General features: G+C 37.6%; 2 protein-coding genes across 3 annotated transcripts in view; both read left to right on the top strand.

The window, feature by feature from the left end:
* The first annotated feature begins 306 nt into the window (after window positions 1–306).
* mrpl19 (mitochondrial ribosomal protein L19) lies at window positions 307–9,764 on the top strand. 2 transcript variants are annotated; one of them, XM_079830729.1, is made up of 6 exons: window positions 307–393; window positions 597–714; window positions 2,588–2,706; window positions 2,796–2,930; window positions 7,906–8,087; window positions 8,198–9,353. In XM_079830729.1, exons 2-6 carry the CDS (start codon window positions 617–619, stop codon window positions 8,417–8,419), a joined length of 756 nt encoding a protein of 251 aa, XP_079686855.1. In that variant the 5' UTR covers window positions 307–393; window positions 597–616; the 3' UTR covers window positions 8,420–9,353. The 2 variants fall into 2 exon arrangements, with proteins under 2 accessions (XP_079686855.1, XP_079686854.1); XM_079830728.1 differs by having other exon boundaries at window positions 315–409; window positions 8,198–9,764.
* A 2,558-nt stretch (window positions 9,765–12,322) lies between these two features.
* Window positions 12,323–17,605, top strand: part of itsn2a (intersectin 2a) — a 104,915-nt gene continuing 99,632 nt past the window's right edge. Inside the window, exon 1 of the mRNA XM_079830494.1 lies at window positions 12,323–12,534. The gene's annotated coding sequence lies outside the window, so the exon portion shown is untranslated. The remainder of the gene's footprint in view (window positions 12,535–17,605) is intronic.

The raw sequence follows: 17,605 nt of genomic DNA, 5'->3' as shown, positions 1-17,605 counted from the left end.
AAGCACTTCACTGACACTGTTGCCGTTTTAGTATACAAGTGCACTAAACAAACATTTGATAATACTTTATAAGAGCCAACATTGTTCGTTATGGGACAGTCGTACATTTTTAATTATATTATTTAGATTCACATCGTGTTATTAGTGTGTATACATTTGTTATATTTATTTCACTCGCCATAGTTTTGAAATAAAATAATTCGAAACCGTTTACTAGTATATTTTACGTACTACTGTTGCGAATTCTTCAGCCAGTTAGAGTCACCATTGTTGATGTTAGACAGCCAATCAGAATGCTTCTTGTACACACTCCTCCTCTGTCAGAGGTCGAACATGGCGGCGTGCACAAGGAGGGCGAGAGAAATGATGGGCTTGCTACGAATTTTAAGAAATGTAACTCATAACGAACGTATGTTACTATGTTTTATATTCCCCAATATCAAGTCATTGTTAGATATTAATGACATAAGAGTGTACAAGTGAGACGATCATTAAAACAATTAAAGTTTACAGTACGATTAAATGAATCAGATTGTTAGCTATTACTGACACCTAAAATGATTAGTACATATACATAACGCATATTTTATTCCTAGGACTTTTGTCGACGTCTGTGATGAGGCATGCTGCGGCGTCTGATGGACCTCCAAAATTCACCCCTCCGACCAAACCTGTTATCATAGACAAAACACAGAAAGAAGCATCTCTGCGAAAGTATGTACACTGTTTTTAAATAAGTGCATATGGTTATGTTTTGATTTGCACCTGCAGGTTAATTTAAAAAAGTTGTATTGGAAGCTGTCGCTCATTCAGCATGGGAACATGTACAAATGAGATATAGTTTGCAATTTTTGTGTTGATATATACGGATGATTGAGGGATGGTTTATGTTATTCAGCCGAAAATGAGAATTATCCCATGATTTACTCACCCTAAAGCCATCCTAGGTGTATACGACTTTCTTCTTTCAGACGAATACAATTGGAGTTATATTAAAAAAATGACCTGGCTCTTCCAAGCTTTATAACGGGAGCCCAAAATTTGAAGCCCCAAAAAAGTGCATCCGCCCATTATAAAAGTAACCCATAAGGTTCCGCCGGGGGGTTAAAAAAGGGCTTTTGAAGCGAATCGATGCGTTTTTGTTAGAAAAATGTCCATATTTAACATGTTATAATGTAAAATATCTAGCTTCTGGCGGACCTCCTTCTGTATTCAACTTATGTCAAAAGCGTAACACCTCTCGCAGTTCAAAATGCTACGTCATGCATCGCGTCAGTTATGCTTTTTTTTCACATAAGCTAGATATTTTACTTTATAACTTGTTAAATATGGATTTTTTTTTTTACACAAACCCATTGATTTGCTTCAGAAGGCCTTTATTAAGCCCTCAAAGCTGTGTGGAGCACTTTTATAATGGATGGATGCACGTTTTTGGGCTTCAAATTTTGAGCTCTCAATCAGAAAGCTTATAAAGCTTGGAAGAGCCAGGACATTTTTTTTAATATAACTCCGATTGTATTCGCCTGAAAGAAGAATGTCATACACCTAGGATGACTTGAGGGTGAGTAAATCATGGGGTAATTTTCCTTTTTGGGTGAACTATCCCTTAAAGGGTTAGTTACCCAAAAATGAAAATTCTGTCATTAATTACTCACCCTCATGACGTTCGACACCCGTTAGACCTCCGTTCATCTTCGGAACACAAATGAAGATATTTTTGTTGAAAGCTGATGGCTCTGAAAGGCTTCAGATAGGCCTCCATTGGCTTTCAGTACATTTACACTCCCAAGACCCATAAAAGGCACTTAAAACGTTGTTACAAAGTCCATCTCACCACAGTGACTCTACAATAATTTTACGATGCGACGACAATAGTTTTTGTGCGCAAAAAAAAATCAAAATAACACCTTTATCCAACTTGTTCTCGTCTTCCGTGTGTGCCTCCACGACGCATGCGCGAGAATATGACGCAGATCCGGCGTTCGGACACATGACCCAGAAGCGATTTGTTTACAAGCAGAGGAAGACGCGCGTGTCTAAGCTGTTGAATTCTACATTGATCGTGCTTTAGGTCTCGGCGTAGTTCTCAAAATCGGGCTAAAGTGTGCATTTCATGGATTCCCGAACGCTGGCGCTACGTCATATTCTCGCGCATGCGTCGTGGAGGCACACACGGAAGACAAGAACAAGTTGGATAAAGGTGTTATTTAGATTTTTTTTGGCGCACAAAAACTATTGTCGTCGCATCGTAAAATTATTGTAGAGTCACTGTGGTGAGATGGACTTTGTAACGACGTTTTAAGTGCCTTTTATGTGTCTTGGGAGTGTAAATGTACTGAATGCCAATGGAGGCCTATCTGAAGCCTTTCTCAGCCATCAGCTTTCAACAAAAATATCTTCATTTGTGTTTCGAAGATGAACGGAGGTCTTACAGGTGTCGAACGACATGAGGGTGAGTAATTAATGACAGAATTTTCATTTTTGGGTGAACTAACCCTTTAAAGCAGCGAGTTATGTCATTGTACAGGAAACACACCCCTGATTGTTAGCAACATGTTTCATGATTTTACATGATGCATGTCTGTAGGTTTTTGAGTCCAGAGTTCATCCCTCCTCGCCAGCGCACAAACCCTGTGAAGTTCTCCGTCGAGCGGAACGACATGGTGCAGAGGCGGAAAGTTCTCAACATTCCAGAGTTTTACGTTGGTAAGAAATGTTACGTTGATGTGTGCTTGATATAATCTACAGATGAAAAACATCCCCCTTTTAAATATTCTCTTTACCCTTTCATGTAGGCAGCATTTTAGCAGTGAGCATGTCTGATCCTCACGCGAGCGGGAACCTGAATCGCTTCGTTGGAATCTGCACTCAGCGCTCTGGAAAAGGATTGGGTGCTACTTTCATACTTAGGAATGTGGTCGATGGCCAGGGTAAAAAAATACCCCTGTAACAATTACTTTTACCACCCAACCACCATCAGTGGAGCTGTCATAAGCCGCGTTTCCACCGCAGGAACTTTCCCCAGGAACATGGGACTAGGGTCTAAATGAAGTTCCGGGTAAAAATGTCCCCCTCAGAAAGTCCCTGCTCACGAGGTAGAACTTTATCAAAAGCGAGGTAGAACTTTCGGGGGTGGGACTTGGGCGCTGAACATGCTGATTGGTTGAGTTTACGCCGCATTTTGATTGGTTGACATTTTTAAAAGTCTGTTGCGGTGCGCGCAGTAAGAGTTGTTTGCTATTCGAATCAACAATGGAGTTTTAAAAATACGACCGATAGACCGACAACGAGGTTCAGGATTTATTAAGCTTATATGCAGAGGACGAAATCCAGCGGGAAAAGACGTGCGCAGTCCTTCACCGTAAAAAAATGATTGTGATTTCAACGGTAAAAGACTGTAAAAATGCTACAGTTATAAACAGTTTATTGGTTAACAGAAAATGTCCGTACTATATACAATGATTAACGTTAATAGATCTAACCTTGCATCCGTTACATTTACAGTTTTTGGAAGTGAAAAAGAACAAGTCGTGTACTTTACAGTGAAAACCCGTAAATTGAAATTCTCAGAATTCCCTGTGTGACACTTCAATTGAATGTATTTTCATTGAAATAACTGTTGTTATTTTTTTCTAATCAGTTATGTACATTAGCGTTTTATGTTCTTTGTAATGTTAAATTAATGTTTATTGCACTTTTAAGATGTCATGTCACTCTGATGGTGTTTAGTGTTTGTGTGAAGGACACTGTGCACCTTCTATATATTAGTATTGTCTCAGGACTCAGGAAGTTGTTCAAAATCCTGCCGCGCCATTTCAAGGTTTTATATTAAATTTATATTATTTCCCTCAAATCGTCAATGGACACACTGATTTCACCCTGTGCTACAAGATACATTTGTTTTATATTCTGAGTTCAACAACTTAAAAAACGAAATAATAAATAAAGTAAGAACTCTCCCATCGTGCAGCTCTTCTGTCAGAAGTCGATTAAAAATTGAGCTTGCGCGTATAGAATGTGCGCGTCCGGTGTGCGACCCCCTTGACTCTCATCACCACTGTCTTTGGTGGTTGTCAGTAAATATCAAAGGTACATAACAGATATTAGTATTTCAATAGGTTGGTAATTTAACATTGTTTACGTTTAAATTAGTTTTTTTTTTACCGTAAATGTAACGTAACTTTTTACAGTGTACACGTAATTATTACAATATTAACCTTTAAATTATATGGTTTTGAACTGTAAAATAAACAGTAAACTAAGTGCTGTCCCGTAAAACCTAAAATATTGCTACCATATTTTTTACGGTAAGTTCTGGAAACCACAGCTGCCATATTTTTACCGTAAAATTTACAGGTATTTTTTTTTTTACAGTGTACGTCACTAGACTAATTTAACTAATCTTCACGGTACTTTAGACCAAGATGGGAACACAGACAGCAACAGGTCTGGGGGGAAAAAGTTCCTGTGGTAATTTCTGTGGAAACGCGGCTATGCTGTTTTTGTTTAGTTTCATTCTCTGTTCTGTAGGGCTGCCGGAACTAATCAGTATAATCAATAATGAAAGTTTGATTAATTAGTGGGAAAATATACACCTGTCACTTCATTTTACATGATTGAATAATGCATTTCTGTAAACAAAACACATCTGAAAAATAGGGAATTTAAGCAACAGCTGCTGATGGAACGGCAACGGCTTTCTTTATTGTGCCTGTGCGACTTTAAAGGCCCACTGAAGTGCGTTGTGCGAAATGTGTTGACGTAATTTCCCCTGAAACGACTCCAGCTGTTAGCAGCTCCTCTCCTTTTTTGAAACGGCCAATAGCGTTTTGTTAATACCACAGTTTGACTAGAGCCTTTCTGTTTGTTAAAGCCAGAGTTTCCTCCTAATCTCTAACCGTTTATCATCATAATCTCCTCTATATCGCTTTGAAATACAGCGTTCTGTGCAGAGTTTAAATGGGTCCGATATGTTTTGTTGTCTGCGCCGACTCGCGCATATGATCCGCTCTGCGCTCTCGTGTCTCTAGTCAACGGTTCTGGTCTAGACTGTGTGTGTGTGCGCGTGAAACTAACGTGAAACCCACGATTCCTTCGCCTCAACTGAAAGCATATTTACACTGTCTGAATCGTTTCCTATCGCATGTATAGTGCGCTAGGTGCCATTCACCATGTAGAAAATAGTAAATGCGTGAACAACTGACCGTTTTCAGACGCAGTTCAGGGTCTATTTATAAAGCAGGGGGCGGGACTTCAGATTCTAGAGCGCATTTGATTGGACAGAAAGTTTGATGAGAAGGTCTGCGATGATGTCATCAAAATCTGTGATTCGTTTAACGGGAGTGAGAGACTGTAAGTTTTGTATGCTTATATCTCATAAATGCAAACTTTGTCATTGTTTTGGAACACACCACCTTATTCATGACCTTAAAGGTAGGGTAGGTAGGATTTGGTTAAAAAAACTTTTTTTCCAAATTTGTTTAAACTTTCTTTATATATCAATACATAATTAAAATGTAAGTACTCTGAAAATGAAAGTATGAAAATTGAGTGTCTGTAGACCTCTCACGACTGTTTTAAAGACAGCTCATTATTTCCATTCACTCCACCTTCTCCCTTCTGGGCTCTTTCCAAAGCCACGCCCCCAAAACACATGAACGCGCTACGCCCACCGCGATCAGCTCAGCTGACGCATTATTTACCTGAGACGAGCGGAGAAGAAGAAGCGGAGTGCATGTAGTGACATCATGTCAGAATCACATGTAATAAAAAATCTAACTTTATCATTATGATTATAAACAAATAAGATGTCTTTTAGTAGGCTACTCACTCTCAAGCTAGAATAACGATACTGGTAAAGTTTAAAATACACACACAACACAGTGTCTACGACACACACAGATACAAGATAAAAGCATTGGTAGAGTATATAAAAACAAACCACGGAAATAAACGTGCAGGTAAAGTTCCCGGTGAACATGGTAGAAGAGTTTAGACAGAGGGTAGTAGCTAAAGCTAACTTAGTTCTAAAAAAAGTTCCTGGATGCGGTTTTTCTAGCTTTTACACATGCATTTTGTTATCTAAAGTAACATTTTGCGAAATTCAACACGACAGCGATCAACTTGAGCTAAGCATATTGAGTATTTATCATCTCTACTAATGGCTTGCTAGGTGTATAACATTGTAACTTTATGCTAAGTAATGTTATGTTAGCTATATTAGGCAGCTACGTGTGCTAGTGAGACATGCTTCATGAAAACATAAACCAAAAAAATGTATAATCAAAATGAAAGATTACCTGTCCAGCAGAAATACAGCCTCTTGAACTCAAACGGCTGCGCCAGGGTTGCCATGTTTTCACAACAAAATCCGCCCAATTGCTACTCAAAACTAGCCCAAAACAAGCCCAATCGTGTTTCTCCGGTAAAAATTGCGTTTGGGGGGTAAAATGTGTCTTTTTGGCAGGGCTGCCTGCTAAAATGCGCAAATCCCGGGGCAAAACATCACATAATTGGGGTCGCTTCAACCCGCGGACATGAAAAACAGCCCGCGGCAACAGTGCTGAAATAGCCCGACTTGGCAACACTGGGGTGCATGTGGGCAGATCCTGAGCAAAAGCGGCCGTAGCCATGGTAGCGAGAGAGAGTGACAGGCGCCCAAACCAATCACTTGATTCAGCCCGAACGAAAATAATGAGCGGTGTTTATTGCAGATTAAAAAGTCTAGAGTCACTCGATTTTTATACTCTCTTTTTCAGAGTACTTAAATTTTAATTATGTATTGACATATAAAGACAGTTTAAACAAATTTGGACAAAAGTGTTTTAGATCAGACTTACCTACCCCACCTTTAAGGCTAACATAGTCATACTAAAAGCTAAAAACGTTATTTTGATTTCAGTGGACCTTTAACTGCTACCTTGTGAGATTCTACAGCATCCGTCTATTACGGGAGAACAGCTGATTTGCCTTTGTCATTATTACGTGACAGATTTGATAAGTAATTTTAATTGTATCTGTATATAATTTCATGCCAAAATCAACCATTTACTTTTTAAAATAATATTTCTTGTATTTTGTTAAATGGTCCATTACGCCGTCCTCTTTATTGTTGCTTGGTGATTTTTGCGTTCTTTGGCTATGGCAGTTAACCGTTTAACCAGTAACTGCTGCTTAAAGTCCCTAATATCGGAGGACACAGAGTGAAAGGGCCTGAGCTGTCCTAAACTTGAGAATGCATGTAACATATTTACATTTTTGTAAGATGGTAACTTAAATTTTGCCATTATATTCTTATCCGTAAATGTACGAAAATGAGTATTTTACATTTTGCATAAAGGCTGGTCCTGGCAGAAAGCGAGAATCCTTTAAACTTCACAGAGCGAAAGGCGGTGCACATGCAGACAAACTGCAGGAGAATAGAAGCACAATAATTCAGACTTTGCTGTTAAAAATTCATTTTGTTGGACATTAAATGTAAGTTTTAAATGCAACATGTAACAGTAGTTGTATTTTTATGAGAGCAGTATAAGTAAAACAATTGTTGTAAATGTGTATAATATAATTACAATATCCAGAATGTGTTAAGCCTGTGCTTTTGGGTTGTTTTATTATGTTTGTTTATATTTTAATCCCCTTTTTTGCACACAATTTGTGTAAGGCAATTAGAGGACAAAATGGGCTGGATATAATTTAAAAAAATAAAATGAAATACTGAAAATCAAATGTAGCTTTTTAATTCAATTAATCAAAGATATAATAGACAGATTAATCGATTATCAAAGTAATTGTTATTTGCAGCCCTACTATACTGATTCGGTTTCATTTTAATCATGGTATTGAATTTTTGTTTGACTTCCACTGCCATTTTGTCACGATTTAAATAGTAATTTTCATTCACCGTAGGAGTGGAGATATGCTATGAGTTGTACAGTCCACGTATGCGTAAGATCGAAGTGTTGAAGCTGGAGAAGAGACTAGACGACAGTCTCATGTACTTGAGAGACGCTCTATCTGAGTACAGCACCTTCGACTTCAACATGCAGCCTGTCCATTATGAGCTGACAGGAGATGTCCCAGTCAATCCGGTAAGACCTTCCGGTAAAACATTTGACCTGTACATTTCTGTAATGTTAAATTTGTACAACTGCAGTGCTCAACCAACACATTTCCATCTGTTTCTCTCTTTCTCTTTTAGTTAAAAGTCAAAATGAGGCCAAAGCCTTGGTCTAAACGCTGGGAGCGTCCCAAGTTTAACATTCAGGGAATCCGCTTTGACCTATGTTTGACTCCAGAGATGATGGAGGATGCGCAGAAGTGGGGAGAGCCGTGGAGAGAGTACGATATGCTAAAGGAGTACGACACATCCAGCCTAGAGGAGCAGATCTTCCAGGAGGTCGAGGGAAAACTCAGCAAATGAGCAGTGAATGGAGACCGGCTCAAGCCTGGACTGAGACAATCCCTGTGAAGGGGCGTAAGGCTGAGGTGATGCTGAAAGGATCTGACTTTGGTGAGAAATGGTTTCTGGAGATGCATTTAGATGACTTGGGGAGAAGAGAAAAGAAAATCATTGGAACTTTTCATCTGTGTGTCTTTTATCTTATAATCTGCCGTCAGTCAGTGTCTGCTAATGCCTCTGACCAATAGAGGGCAGCAGAGAACACTCCAATAAAGTGTAAAATTGATATCTGAATAGTAAATAAAAATCCTAAAAGATTATATCCTAATTCCATGCTTAAATGAATGTCATTGTGCAGAGATGTTCCATGTAGCCCATTTTGCATTTGCTCACAGTCTGAAAAGAATAAGTTGTGCTACCGTTTAAATGTTTGGGGTCAGTGAGATTATTTAAAAAAATAAAAAATAACACTTTTTATTCAGCTATATCAGTTAAATTGAAAGTAAAGACCTTTACAATACAAGTTTTCTTTGTTCTTTTGACCTTTCTGTTCATCAAATAATACTGAAAAAAATCCATGAAATAGGTTACACTTTATTTTAAGGTGACATTGTTACACTTGTTATGTGTACTTACTGTTGTAATAACAGGAATTTATGCATAATTACAAGTAAGTTACTAACCCTAAACCCTATATTAAGTACATGTAGTTAATTAATATAACTCAGTACTTAAATATATATAATTACACTGTAACAATGACACCTTAAAATACATTTTAAGGGGTCTTTGTTACAGTGTAATTACACAAACAACTACTGAGTAATATTAATTAGCTACATGTATTTACTATAGGGTTTGGTTGCATGTAATTATGCATAATTTATTGTTATTACTATGGTAAGGTCATGTAACGTATGTAACAAGGCACCGTAAATAAAAGTGTTACCATTTTAAGTAACGTCATTGATAATAAGAAATGTATTTTGAGCACCAAATCAGCATATTAGAATGATTTCTCATGATTTGACTGCTGGAAATTCAGCTTTGCCATCACAGGATTCAGATTCATATTTTAAAAATATATTAAAATAGATAAATGTGACCCTGGACCACAAAACCAGTCGCACGGGTATATTTGTGGCAATAGCCAACAATATATATATGGTTCAAAATTATCAATTTTTCTTTTATGCCAAAAATCATTAGCATATTAAGTAAAGATCATGTTCCATGAAGATATTTAGTACATTTCATACTGTAAATATATAAAACATTTATTATTATTAGTAATATGCATTGCTAAGGACTTCATTTGGACAACTTTAAAGGCGATTTTCTCATTTTTTGCAATAAATTTATTTTCAAATAGTTGTATCTCTGCCAAATATTGTCCTATCCTAACAAACCGTACATCAATGGAAACCCTGGTTTTGTGGTCCAGGGTCACCACATATGCAGCCTTAGAGCATAAGATACTTTTTTAAACGCATTTAAAAATCTTTCCGATCCCAAGCTAGGGGCCGTTTTAAAAACAGCAAACTGTTGTGGTTCGTTCCGACACTCCTAATGTTTCTTGAGAAACTGAGACTGAAATTCGATTATAGAATAAGTACAGCTGTTAATATGACACAGTTATTTATATTAAAGGATATTAAAGAGGAAGTAATTACTCATTTACTCTCGCTATATGGACGTTTTTATTATCCCACAGCATAACTAAAATGAAGTCAGGAGACCAGCAGACCAATATAGGCTGGCTGGGTTAGCCTCCTAAGACCCAGGAAAACAGTCTGTTTAATTTAGTCATCATTACATTGGAGCATAAGAAACAAATTGATTTTTTTATTTATTTATTTTTTATTATATTTTATTCATATGTCCTCACCTCATAAGTGGACATTAAAAAATAAAACGACATGTAAAGGTAAAAATGGGATGTTTTCTTTCGCTAATCAATTTTTCAGGTTTCAGGACAGTTTAAAAATGATTCTCAATGTTATGAAAGATATAAAGGAATGAGTTGATATACCATTTTACTTTATGCAATATGTGGGTAAAATGGCCACACATGGGTTTTCCCATTTAATGCAATGTATCTATACACCGGATCTAATTTGCATATTGATGTTTTCTTGGAGCAACATGTCATGCAAATAGAAGTGTAATAATGGGGAGTACTAGTTGGCAACATTTTCATAATAATATCTAATATTTTATAGGAAGAATATGTAATTTCTCCCAAAATGCATGATAAACATGCTTTAAGTCCCGGTGTCCTCTATTGCATGAAATCAATGCCCTGTTTTGTTACAGAAAGTCATATTTTGTTTAGAAACCCCATAACATTTTCCTGAGATGTTGATTTATGGGTCAATGACACATAAGGCTATGGTGTTGATTCATATTGGTTTTACAGCTTTTAGACTGCATTAATTCATTATTAAACTAGATTTCTGATGTTACCACCCAGGAAATGTCAGGTGGTGCGACCATATATTCATTTAAAATAATATAGATTTAATGTACTTCGCACTACTGAAAACTGAATCATTGTAGTGTCTAAAATGCATATCACACTGTAAATTCCCTTTCTTTATGTATTGCCCTTTTAGTCCAATTCATATAAACTGACACTTTTCTGTGTGTTCAAACACCCAATTTTCCATAAAGAGTTTTTGTTTTGTTTTTAACTGTAAAAATTCTACATATATATATATATATATACTTTATATAACGGTTTACAGTTATATTTCTTACTTCATTTTGCAAGTGCAGTGGGAATTGATACTTTTAAATGTCAGGTATTGCGACCAGCAAATTTACATTTCAAAACTCACTTCAAATCTAACAGGCATTAACTTGGACACCTATACAAATGTTTGACCATATGCTCAAGGTTATACATACATTTTTTAAATCAAATACACATTTTAAAAGGTTTCCAGGGGTCATGCCACCTGACATAAGTTGAATCAACCTCATCATTACTCAAATGTCAAATTATTTAATATTTATGGGAGGGTGACTAACATTGTTACTGCATCAAAGTGGTCATCTGGGGTTTTCTGTAAGATGTCACATGGTTTTCCTAAAGTAACATTGCATAAAATGGCATTTTTATGTCGGTCACCCCCCTTGACATTTGGAGAAGTACATTTTTCGGACAAAAGTTTTTTTTAATAATTAAAGTTTTCTTTTCCTTCATTTATAAGGAATTTAACGTAAAATAGTGCCAAACTATTTTATTAATAATTTTACTGAGAAAATGAACCTTTTTATTGCAGTTTTGTTTTCTGCTTGTAAGTTCAGACGGTCGCACCACCTGACATTTTTGGTCTTTCAAACACCACAACTCAAAAAGTCATTAAAAAAATAAATAAAAATGAAAAATGTTTCTTATAAAGGAAATATTGTAGATCAATTTGATATAGGACATACATTTTTTTAAGGAAAATAATGAATTCGGACACAAAAAATTTTACCCTTATAACAAACACTTTGAATATTGGTCAGATTTAAATAATTACAAAATAGTATCCATAACTGTGCTAAACTCTGAAAAGCCCTCAATGTGCTCTTTACAGGACTTATCCAGACTTAAAACTGTGACAGAGAAATACACTAAAATATAATGGCACCCAAGAGGTTAGTATGTTTTTTTTTTTTCCAGCTTGGCGTTTTAATATCAAATTTACAGTCTTTTGAAACGCCTGAAACTGTCCAATTTTAACTCCACAGATTTTTCGCATAGCAGGCATAGTATTTCAATCCAAACGCTGCATGCATAATCCACACACAGCGTGAACTTGTCACATTATTTTAGTGACATGGTATTTTGTCCGAGCTCATCTAATCCGCGCGCACATCTGTGCAAGATGTACCGCTACACCGAGCGCGCGCCCGCGAAGCCCCGCCCACCCTGCTGTTGTGACTGACGTCAGCCCTATCACTTGTGGATAGTGAAGCGCCGCCGCCGCAGTCCGTCCGCCGAGCTGCAGTGAGCAGGTACAGCCGAGCCTTCACCTGGAGACCGAAAACACATCGCCCGCTATCCACGGATATTCCCGGTTACCCTGACGCCGTTTGGATGAAACCAAAACAACACTGTGTCTTTCTCTTCAGCGATACGCACGGTAAGCGCTTATATTATGAGCTTATCCCTGTTATCCCTATTGTGATGCTCGCAATAAGGTTGCCGTCTATTGTTACTGTTTTTAAAATAGCTTTTCAACATAATACATATTCAATAAACACATTTTAAAAGCTTAATCATGTTATCTGAGAGAGAGAAAAAGCGCAGTTTCAGAACAAAAGCCCGTAACGTGTTGGAGAAGGAGCGGAATCGCTGCCGTTGATTTCAATCACATAACGGACAAACTTGTTGTGCAGGTTGTGAACTTGTACAGCAACTCAATCCGTTTTTAAGCTCCGTAATAAGCTGAAACATAAGAACTAGTGTTTCCCAGCGGGCCGTTAGAGATGCAACACACCTGTCCCACTAGTGCACCTGCCTCCAGGATACCTGTGTGCATCTATGACCCTCATCCAGCCTATAGGAAATGCACTTGTTTGGCTCATTTGTGTGTTCAATTAACGCTTTTTGTTCTGGCATGTATTACACATTAAGTATTAAGTCATTTTTATTCAGGATTTAAGTTGCATTGTTCACTTATGTTGTGGGGTTGGTTTGGCAGAGTGTTAAAATACTGCAATAGTGAAGCAAAACAGTTTTTTTTTTCATGACTAAATTAAACTATGGTAAAATAGCATTTTATTTATTTATACATGCTTTTAACTAGTCTCACCCAGATATTTTCAGGGCTAGTTTGGTTTTAAAGGCACAATATGTAAGTTCCAAAAACCACTAGAAGAGTGTTATATATTTTGTTGACCTGTGTACTTACATTATCCCAAATGTTTCCAAGAATGTTTAAATCCAGAGAAATCAGCCATTTTAACCAGGACACAGGCCGTGACCGTCGCCTATCATTGACATATCATACCCGCGTTACCCTGGATTTTGTAGAAAACATGGAAACACCAACAACGCTTTAATATATAATGTGTTTTATTAGACATGTGAGCAACTGTTTGGATCATTCATTGACAGAAAACGAATAATTTTCATACAGCTAAACACAGTAAGTGTTTTTTGCAGTGAGAAGCGCCTTTTTAATAGATTTCTGTTGGCAGAGAGCGGCATGGGCCCCGGGGGCCTCGCAATTTAACCGCCTCGCGTTTTAGAAGGAGCGCTCTGAGCGCCTGAAGTTTGGAAAAAAAATCTACTTTTCTGAAGTCATCGCGTTTTTTTTTCTATTGTTCAAGCGAATGAATGGAGAGGCGGGCCTTCCGTTGTGGTCTGACAGGACGGCTGATTCGGGGGTTTCCTAGCAACATAAATAAAAAAACACTGATATTTTCTAAATTGAAAAACGCTGAACGCAGAGAATGGCATTATAACATAACTCTCAACACACTCAGATGTGTGTAATATGATAAAGCAGCGTTGCGTTCCCACACACACACAAGCAGAAGAAGAGGAAGCGCTCGTCTGACAGAATTAGGGCTGTCAAAAAAAATTTGAATTTCGAATATTCGTCGAATTTACAAAAAAAATGCACATTCGAATGCAAAAACTTTGCATTTGAATTTTCGGTAGAGGCACGTGAGACATGATGAAGACGTAACTGACGTGGTTTGTTTATCCAGTACAATGCGGTGCGGCTGTAAAAAGGCGGAAATAATGGGCAACCTGTTCAACGGCGTATTCAGTCAGACACAGAGCAGTGCAGAAGAAGGCAATCAGGGCTTTGGAGCATGAGATGGATATAAATGAAAGAGAAGATACTCTACCCGCTGACGAAAATCCTCTCAGTTGGTGGCAAAAATCATGCGGCCATATGTATCCACATATTGCGCAGCTGGCAAAGACATACTTGATCATACCTCACCAAAAATCGCTCCACACTCACTGCAGGTCAGGTTGACTGTTTGGTGTTTTTCACCAACAATATGTAGATGTTTAGTGAGTGGAAATGGATTGTTTCTGAATATCCGTTTGCTATTTTGTGTCCCCCATTACGTTGTCTGTTGAAGCGTGTTTTCTCAGGTAACTGATGCACTTGCAGTTTTATGTACTTTGTCACCTAATTTTCCTTACATACTCATTAATGAAATTATATTTTATTTAATAACAATTGTTTAAAAATGGTTAATGCACTGTAAAAAGTGAATGTCATTTAAAAAAAATATGCGATGCTTGATTTGGTTTACATTTGCTTGTTGCGCTCGCTTGCGCCCTCTTGTGGCCATAGGAGACAATACAGTACTTTTTCCCTCTAACATTTAAAGCTACATTGTGTGATATTTTCCCCCATCTATCGGTGAAAAGGTATATGACCATCCAGTGAATTTTAGTTTCTCTTCCTCTCAATTCCGATTTCGTTTTAACTCCTACGGTGGCCGATTTAGTCCAAGATTAATATGGCTTCCAGTTCGACCTCGTCCACATTCGACACGGTGCCATCGAGTGTTAAAACGCCAAAGGCGAAGCTTGAATTTACGGGTATGTCCCTCTTTGGCTAATGTACTTTCAAGATGGAGGGGCAACATGGCGACCTGCATTCGAACCCCTCACCCGTATGTATTTTCAATGGCATATTATAAACTTACGAGAATACTTTATTAATGAAAGAAGTAAATATACATTAATGAGCACATATATTTTTGAAAGAACTAAGTGTTTTTAGCTAAGAACAAACTAAAAAAGTTACACAGTGTAGCTTTAAGTATTTCTTTAGAATTCGAATATAATTCGAATTTTGCTAATATTTATGAAAGAATTTCGAATTTAGCTTTTCAGACATTTCGACAGCCCTAGACAGAATAAAAGCTCCACTGTTGTCGAGCCGTGTGTCCGCTCGTCTCTCATGAGCAATCGCTCCAGCGCCTCGTCCCGCTCCTGCTTCACACTACAGTAACACTCATAAATCTGTAATACATTCGCTCATCCATGAATATGATTTCTGCCCGAGTCCCGTTGGATTCTTTCCACCGGCTGTAGAGGTAAAGACGACAACTCCCATGATTCTGCGCCCTCTAGTTGGGAAAATTACATATTGTGCCTTTAAAGGTGCACTGTAAAAAAATTTCTGTAAAATATCCAAAAACCACTAGGCCAGTGTTATATATTTTGTTCAGGTGAGTACTTACAATATCCCAAATGTTTCCAACTATTTGTAAATCGTGAGATATTTTATTATTTTTCTATTTTAACCAAGGAACCGGGACGTGTGAGGGAGTCGCCTGTTGATGACATCATATCTGCGTTACCCTCGATTTCTGGTTTTATTTTGCAGAAACGCTTTACTCTCACTGCAGTGTGAACAAGTGTCATAGCAGCCGCTGAGAGAACACACAGAGTAACGCCATCACATCATTTTCAACACACTCAGATGTGTCTAATATGATAATCAGAGCTGCGTTACCTCATACTCATGACCTGCGACTGTGGCATAATAAAAGTCCCGCTGCTCGCAAGGCGTGTGTTGTGTTCATCTTATTAACAATCGCTCCAGCGGTTCCTCAGCTCCACAACACTCGCTCCTGCTCTGCTTCAGACTAAAGTAACGTTAATAATCACATCCATCAACATGATTTCTGCCCGAGTCCTGTCCCGATTCTTTTCCACCGGCTGTGAGGTGAAGACCACATGTCCCAAGATTCTGTGCTCAAACTTGGCGTCATCAAACTACGCCTTTTGTTTTGAATAGACGACCTCTAGCGGACGGAAAAGTTACATAGTGCACCTTTAATACGAATAATGGATGAATTGTGTCCCCCTTTTTATTTATTATATATGTTTTATGTGTGTTTCTGCATGTTTTTAGAGTTCAATGTTCAAATCAGCTATACATTAATTCTTATTGTAGGCTATACTACATACATACCCCAGGCAACCCTGAAAACCAAAGTGCCAAACATCCCCACTCTCGTCATCATAAATTACCGGCTTCAGAATCGTGAATCCAAACTTTATGGTTTCATTCATGTATTTTAAAATGTATGTGTGTGCGTGCTTCAATGAACGAATAATGAATAATATAGAACGGTGATTAAACTGACTCTCAACTACCCGTGCATTAAACGGTTTTAGTTGCACACCTTCCAGCCAATCAGAATTGAGTATTCAGACAGGCCACGGTATAATACATTTGTATTGATTAATCTCTGTTAATGTCAGCTCCATTAAATAATATTAACTGATATACTTTTGATTTTAAGGTATTAGTAAATACTGAAATTAAGATTAATACATGCTAGAAATATATTTCTTCGTTAGTTCATGTTAACTGATATTGTATTAAGAGGGAAAACACAACTTTGTGAGACCTAATTATGACCCACAAAACAAGTGTGTACCAACCAACACCGGATTTATCATGTTGTTCATTACTATTACTAAGAACTTACTCATAAAATTGCACTGTAACACTGTAGTGTGAAGTGTGACCCAGGCTATTTCCGTTGAAGTTTTTTAGATTCACAGACTGTTGTGGAAGTAGGTTATGTAGTGTGTGCCAACTGCCATATATTCTCATAACTCTCCCTCCAAGGCTAACGCTGTTAATCAAAGCACAGAGGCTACAATCTGTTTCGGCTCTTGCATCTTCTCCGTATGTGGGGCATTGGCCTGTCGCAGTAGTAAATAACCTGCGTGATGAATGGATGAGTCTGGTCAGGAGAAATATGCTGACCATCGTTTATTTTCTCTTATTGGCACCATAATAAACCCACCTCCCCGAAATATGTCATAATCGGCAGTTGTTGTTCATTTGCTGAAAGACACCGCTGTAATGACCTTAGACAATGTTTGGTTAGATTCTCTCTGAGGTCTTGATAGCTTAATCTTTGTGTAAATGTCAGTGGAATTTATACTTCATTGTGATCGTCTTTGGAAGATGTAATTCCTTTGCAAGGCATAATTGTGCCAAATTCACACGCATATGTGTCTTTATCTAAAGAATCTAAGCAGATTACATCATTTCCTGGAAGTTTAATGGGGTAATATTCATCATGTATACAAGACGGGGTGTGTTGCTGTACACTACCATTTTGGGTCAAGATTTTTTTGTTTGTTCTTTGAAAGAAATTCAAGTGCCCCATTATGCTATTTTATTGTCTCCTATAACAGGTTTACATGCA

Source organism: Gobio gobio (genome assembly GCF_949357685.1).
Source record: "Gobio gobio genome assembly, chromosome: 12".
NCBI classification, from domain to species: domain Eukaryota; kingdom Metazoa; phylum Chordata; class Actinopteri; order Cypriniformes; family Gobionidae; genus Gobio; species Gobio gobio.
The sequence above is the reverse complement of the archived record's forward strand: the minus strand, read 5'-3'. Positions and strand labels throughout refer to the sequence as shown.

Coding starts and splice junctions, on each gene's coding strand:
- mrpl19 (XM_079830728.1), top strand. CDS start 334: ATGGCGGCGTGCACAAGGAGGGCGAGAGAAATGATGGGCTTGCTACGA. Junction 715..2,587: donor AAAGAAGCATCTCTGCGAAA/GTATGTACACTG, acceptor GCATGTCTGTAG/GTTTTTGAGTCCAGAGTTCA. Junction 2,707..2,795: donor CATTCCAGAGTTTTACGTTG/GTAAGAAATGTT, acceptor CCTTTCATGTAG/GCAGCATTTTAGCAGTGAGC.